Raw genomic sequence first — 7477 nt, forward strand, 5'->3', positions numbered from 1 at the left:
TAAAATTCAAATTAGATTTAGAATGAGATCTATTATGCTATGTACAAAAATGCATGCGATTGAACACTAATTTTATTGGAGTAGGTATCTAGTTTCCTTAGTATCAGTTTGGTAAACTAAGAATGATAAACAAGTTAATTCACCAAAAGATGACAGCAAACTTTTTTTCCTTCATATATAATAATGAATTATTTATCGCATTTAATACTTATTTACTTTTCAAGATTTATACATACCGCCCTATGTCTAACGAAAATAAATATTCGTAATACTAGACGCTCTTAGATTATAAATAATAACAGTCCTGTTTCAGGTAAAGTTTTGATACATTTATATAATAAAATTTTAAGTATAGAAAAATATTTCTTAATAATAAGAAGAAGTTCGTAATCATTTTCAAATATCAACTAATAAAAACTCTTAGACGTTTTAATTTTTCTTCCTTTTTAATGTCCGCTTAGAAATAATTCATTTCATAATTATTTTAAGAAAGTTCTTATTTCTTTGGCCTTAAACTAGATCGTCTTCATATTCATATTCGTATCACAAATCGTTCATGTCTGACAGGGATGGAGGTAGCGGTGGAGGAGGGAAGCAGCGGCGCGAGGTCGGTCGAGGAGGCGCGGGCGCAGTCGTAGAGTGTGGGGGATCTAACACTACACACACCGTTTGATGAGTAGTCGGCGCCGGCGCTGCCGACGAAACGGCTCGTTGTTAGCTGCCTTTTGAGACCAGGTGGTAAGGAGCATGGATAGTCGCCACACTTCCTAGCTCGGTACGGCTTAGCAGCTCCTCGGGGTGTTCGTGCTCATGCTCGCGCCGTTTCTCCTCGTTGGTGTAGTAGTGAGCGGCGCGGCGTCGCGTGCAGCACAGCGCGCCCGCGATGGCTGCCAGTACTGCGACGCAAAGCAACATCAGTCCCGCTAACACACTCATTTGAGCCTCGTGAGTACTAGGACATTGCTCCAGCCGATTAAATGTCATATCGCTGAAACTTACGCCACGTAGTCGCAAAGGAGAATAACATTTCAGGTTTCTTATGGTTCCGTTCAAAACAGTGGTCGTCATATAAACTAGCATCGTTCCCGCAGAACACTGGTCGCAGTGCCATTTATTTTTAGCCAAATTGACCTGAGATATGGCTTCCAATCTTTGCAACTCCTCTTCGGACAGAGTTTGTAAATTATTATGCGATATATCGAGACGCTGCAGAAATTTAGTTTTTGTCAATAATTTGTAAGGGAATTCTGTCATTTTGTTCCAAGATATATCCAATCCGACAAGATGTTCATTGTAAGTGAAAAAATTCGGTGGTATTTTTTCCAAGGACAAGTTAGCGAGGCCCACTCCGTGAATATCGGGCAAAATCTGAAGAACAATAGCAATTTCGTTGAGCGGTAAATTATTACCGCTGAAATTTATGGTTTTTAAAGACTCTACTACAGGAGCAAAGGTTTGTAAATGGAACCTGTCAATTTTATTGTGACTTATGTCCAAATGCACGAGGGCGGTTAAATTGGTGAGGGCCGCGGGCGCCAGCAGGGCGAGGCGGTTGCGTGCGAGCGCCAGCACGCGCAGCTCGCGGTTCTTGCTGAACATGTTGTCCACTATCACCGACAATTGATTGCCGTCCAATTTTAACTTTTTTAGCTTTTTTAAACTTATAAACTCATCTGATGTTAGATACTTGAATAAATTTTCGCCTAAATCAAGTTCTTCCAAATGAGGCGCTAAATGATATATTTGCGTATTGATTCTTCTCAAAAGACACCTTCGGCATCGAAATATTCTTAAATGTTGTATGTCTTTAAATACTTCTGGATTCAAATCAGCTAGAGGATTATCACTCAAATCCAAAGTAGTAAGTTTCACCAGCATTCTAAATAATCTGGGAACGAGTGTCGATATCTTATTATTGGATAATATTAATATTTTCAAAGAGGTAAGATGCATAAATGTTTCACTCGGCATCTGTTCAATGTTATTATGATCTAAATGCAATTCGGTTAGATTTATTAGTCCCCGAAAATTGTCTGCGTCGATGCTCGTTAAATTGTTATGTGTCATATTTATCAGTCTCAAGTTTTGTAAACCCCAAAACGAGTATTTGCCGATCGAGGGCACATTGGAGTTGACGATGTGCAACTCTCTTAAGTTGGCGAAGGGCACAGGTTGTGTGAAAATAGGGCCGATGTTGAGAAAGTTAGGGTTACCAGGTGGGGCGGATATGACGAGTACGTGCGCGCTTTTATCGAGGAAGTCGATGGGAACGGCGCGCATACTCCCGCGCGTGCACAGTACGATCAGCGAGGTGCCGTCCTCCGTGTTGAAGGCGGTGCGGCACGAGCATTCTTCAGGGCACGAGATCTCGGCACCCTCGTAACTCATCAACAGGAGAAACGTTGTGTATCCAAGCACCCATAAATGCCATAACGATTTTCTGAAACAAAACAAAGTATATTCAATGATGTTATATAACAAACATTCTCATTTCATGATATATTTTCTTATTTGTAAAATTAACGTTTTTTATTTGTCATATAATTCACCAACTTTTACCTAATATAATTTTTTTAAAGTACAGGTAGTTGCATACATTATTTTATTTTAAACTAGCTGTTGTCCGCGACTTTGTCCGCGTAAATTTCGAGATGAATCTGAAAAATGTAATATTTTGATTTTAAGTTTTTTTAAATGAAATACTCAAACAACACAAAAAAAATATTTTTAATAAAAAAAATTCCTTGTTTTTGTTGGGGCTCGAACTTGGACCGCCAGCTTCACAGTCTCACGCGCCAGCAACTGGACCATCGAGGCCGTTGCGGTGGTGTCAAAATTAAATAAGACTACATGCATAAATATGGTCACGTCTATATCCCTTGCGGGGTAGACAGAGCCAACAGGCTTGGAAAGACTGGATGGCCACGTTCAGCTATTTGGCTTAATGATAGAATTGAGATCCAAATAGTGACAGGTTGCTCGCCCATCGCATAAAAACGAATCCCAAATTTGTAAGCCTATCCCTTAGTTGGCTTTTTACCACATCCATGGGAAAGAGATGGAGTGGTCCTATTCTTTTTTGTATTGGTGCCGGGAACCACACGGTACTAAAGTAGACTAACAAACCAAAAATCTTTTTACATGAGAATTACGCATGTTATGTGCGGCAAAACCAGAATTTTATCAAACTGATTTTCGCTTATATTTTTATGTTATAGGAATTATGCTATCGTAAGATGATAAAAGACTTTGAATTTTAAATTTGGTTTTTTTTGGAATTTTAACTTATTTGCAGGCAAACTTGCCTTGAGATCATTCAAATGTCAATAATTTTTTTTAGTGAACCGATTTTGATGAAACAAACTTTAAATGTTTTTCGGAGTTAAAACAAAGCAATTGGTAAAAGTTTTACGTAAATCGGTTTAGTACTTTCGGAGATAATCGTGATCATAAATACATACAGACAGATATGAAATTCTAAAAATATATTTTTGCTTTCTATTATTCATTCTAAGTGTCCCTCTATCCATTTCAGTCAAAAATACTAAATGTACAGACAAAATATTTTTACTGTTTTATTATATGTATTGATTAATGACGTCACTTTACGAATATCTTGAGTACTTTATAATATATCCACCCTAAAATACAAGTCATATATATAGTCATATATTCCATTACATTGCTGTTTACATTAAACATGAGATTTTGAATGTAACTGATATAAAATGTATAGATAAAATTATTAATAAAATTCACTGGTTGTGCTATAATTTAGGATTCCAACAACATTTTAGCACAGAATTATTTAGTTCAAAATTTGGACGCACTAAATAGCAAACTCGAATCCGAAACTGTTCCCTCGAGATCTGTCGGGAGCGACAGAATTAATCATTTTGAATTAACGCGGCAAAGTGTAAAAAAACTTGACTAAATCCTGTGAACTAGGCACGAGATTACGGTCTGGTGAAATATGCGCATCGCTTTGTTCGTGGGATTCAACCCCTGAAAAATAACGCACAGATAACAAAAGGCTTTTTGACACGACGAATAACCGGGATTCATTACGCTTAATTTCTAAATATTCTTTCCACCTTAATGGGCTCTATGATTTTTGTATACCTCTATTATAAGTATTTTGATCTACGTTCACTTCTGAAATATATATGTTTTTGTTTGTCGGTTTGTTTTTTATACTGTAAATAAATGTATATAGTTACAAGTTTAGCGATTGATGCTTAATAATTAAAAATAAGCAATTTATCACAAGCCCGTTTATTTTGTACATAAGTAACTTATTTGTCTCGTTTAAAGTTATATTATTTACTTTCTAAACATTCCATATTTGCTATTTGGGGGCTCATTTATGGTTAAAAGTTTGCTCCCTTACTGACGTTCTACCTATCCACTTTAACGAATAAGGAGGCCTTTCCATGCGTCGTCGATAAGCAGCACCCAAATCTTTCCTACGGGCTGAACCAACACAAAATGTCACGAATATTAAAAGATATAATATTAAACAACTATATCTGCTTCACAGCTTAAGAGTGATAAACTAACATCTATTAAACTATCACGTACATTGGTTTATTGGCCAGCTAGCTCCTAGTAAGAAAATTTTAAATAAAATTATAAATTTAATATTTAATAGAATAAAAACAAATCACGAACAACTCACTTAAAATTGAATCGGGTTTCATTTGCAGCATGTTTTCACAACTTTTGTAACATTTCAAATTACTTTATAATTTGTCTTTAAAAGAATTGTAGTCAAATATAAACATTTTGTTCTTTGTTTTTATTTCTGTGATTGTTGTTTTTCTGAAAGTCTACAAAACTTTTCAGCAAGCATCTAATTTAAATATTGAACAATTTAGGTAATCAAATGAAATTCTTAAATATACCTGAATGTGTTGTAAATAATAATATATACCTGTAAATTTTTGATAGTATACATAAAATGCGTTATAAAACTAAACGAACAATCTCTCCAAAGGTGAACTTATGCTTACACGTAAGAGGGTTATGTAGAAGAATATAAATTCCCCATAACCTTCCTGATGATAAAAGTATATCCTTTTTGGTAGAGATAAATACAATATCTGAAAAAAGGGGACTAACTATAAAACAATAAATAAATAATAAACAATAAATAAGTAAACGTATTTAAGTCATCTAAACCAAGAACTAAAAAACAAAGTATCTGAAAAATATTGTTCCATTGAAAATTAAATCAGACCTTTTCTGAGTATGTCAACGGCACGGGGTAAAAGCATTCTCTACATTTCGATCTCCATTCAATTGAATTGTATCCCCTCTGTATCTCCATCCAGAGAAGACGAAGCCAAGCAACGGAAAATTGCTAAATTAAGATGGTTACGGCGAAACCTGCATTCACTGAAAGCTAAGTAGTTTCAATAAGATTTATTCTCACATCGCACACGTTTCCTGTAAGCGATATAATGAAATTGTTTTATGAATAGAAATTCATTTTAAGATCGCAGTTTCTGCTCGGGCACCGGGACCAAGCTTGTAATTCCAAGCAATGTGTGTTCCAACTGCAACATTTAAATTGAATGTATGAACATGAACTCTAAGACGATAGAAATAAATTATATAAGTAAAATAAAATTACTTTTGAATTAATAGAAACCTTAACTTCTTGAACAGAAAAGTTTTCATCAATTTAATTCATTGTAATAAAAAAAAAAACTTAAACGTTATACGTACCTACTTAAAAATTATTATCTCACTTTGTAGAATGAACTCTTAGTTGACCTACCCAATTTCACAGTGGAACAGTTCCCAATAAATTGATAGAGGCCGAGCCCGAACGCCTCGTGAATATGGAGCAGGTATTTAAAAGGACGGTAAGGTTCTTACAGCCTTCCTAAACAATTCAATAAGTTCACAGATAGGCTAAGGTCTACGTGTTATCGATGTTGATTTACAGATAATTTAAATTTAATTAATAGATTTGTAAAATTGCATATTACTACTGTTAAATATAATTAACATATAGCTCTGGACGTGTATATGTGCAATACGCTTTAGTTTCCGGTATATGATTGCAAACATTGTTATTTCCTCCTAGCCATTAGGATGGCATTCTGAAACATAATATAGGACTTACTAAATCTCAAAGCTATCAATATCTTTCTTTTGGTATTTGTTCCGGTTGGGACTGCACTGAAGAAGACTAGGGTCCGCCTATCTATGGCAATTCCGAAAGTGGGAACGGAAAGTTTTTTCACAGAGCACTGGCATCAGGTACGGGAATTACTGTATATGAAAAGGAGTTTAATGGACTATAATCACTCGAAGCTGTGGAAAGTGTGATAAGTGTCAAGTTTCGTAGTTGGAAGCTAAATCCTGTGCTTTCAATAAACATTGCATCAAACCTTATCTCCCAATAGTTTACAGACTGGCGGATTCGAATCAATTAAGTACGTATTTATCAATGTTATTGAGCGTTCTAAGGACTTGCCTTTCACAGAACCCTTCCTTGAACTAATAACGAATTGCGTATAACTAATTCTATGTATACCTACTTATTTCTCGTGGAAACTAAATGTATAGATAGATACACTAACGGTCCATTTAACAGTGATTGCGCTTCCGTCTATCAGTCCGCAATTAATGGTGTTTCAAATCCATGTATGCTTATACAAATAGCAGATACAAGTTGAACATAAGAGCTGTGTTTAGAAAGCGATCTAGTGCTCACTTTATGCAACCGTTGTTTAAACTATTTCGCTTCTACTTAAAATATAATCACTCAAATAAAAAATGCCTCCTAAAAATTATCAAAGACAAAGACTTATTTATTATTTTCTAATTGATCTTTAAGGTTGATACCTTAAAGATAACTTTTAACTCTTTATACTGTTATAAGCATGGAGGATAACTACGCGTAATGTTTAGTAGTGCTACAGAATGAAAATTAATCCTCACTACTACAAAGAGGTACCTACATCTATTGGCATTTCTGGCAATGCCTCACACTTTAACGAAGGTACCTGTTACTAATTAATACTTATCGAACCTCACCCTCTATTTCCAATGTACAATTTGGCTTTGATCATTACGTACTGCCATACTTGAATATATTGGTCCATTTAATAGGACTTTCGTAGTCTGAAAATAACAAGAACTTTTCTACAAAGTCTTTAAATATTTAAAAAAGATTGTGATTTCCGAGATTACTATTAATATTACCCCTTCGCAGTTGCTCATTTCAAAAACTCTATTTAAGAGGACTGGTAATGAGATAGAAATTAGCTTTGGAAATGAATTCTTAGTAAATTAAATGTTGAAAAGAGTGTATTTCTCGTTTCTGCGGTCAAATTAATGTTTCTCTTTCCTACTGCAAAAACTACGCAATAACTTTGATAGCCGGTGCCCAAATGTATAATATTTTGCAGGACGTGGGTAAAAGACAAATAGGTGCTCTACTGTGGAATCACGGAACGCCGAC

The 7477-nt window shown here is 35.1% G+C and overlaps 1 protein-coding gene across 1 annotated transcript; it reads right to left on the reverse strand.

Moving 5' to 3' along the window:
• Nucleotides 1-714: 714 nt before the first annotated feature.
• Nucleotides 715-2388, reverse strand: LOC106133893 (chondroadherin-like). Its single transcript, XM_013333746.2, has 2 exons — nt 1816-2388; nt 715-1206 (listed from the first exon to the last, which is right to left on the reverse strand). Exons 1-2 carry the CDS (start codon nt 2386-2388, stop codon nt 715-717), a joined length of 1065 nt encoding a protein of 354 aa, XP_013189200.1.
• Nucleotides 2389-7477: the final 5089 nt, after the last annotated feature.

Source organism: Amyelois transitella, chromosome Z, assembly GCF_032362555.1.
Source record: "Amyelois transitella isolate CPQ chromosome Z, ilAmyTran1.1, whole genome shotgun sequence".
In the NCBI taxonomy this organism is placed as follows: Eukaryota; Metazoa; Arthropoda; class Insecta; order Lepidoptera; family Pyralidae; genus Amyelois; species Amyelois transitella.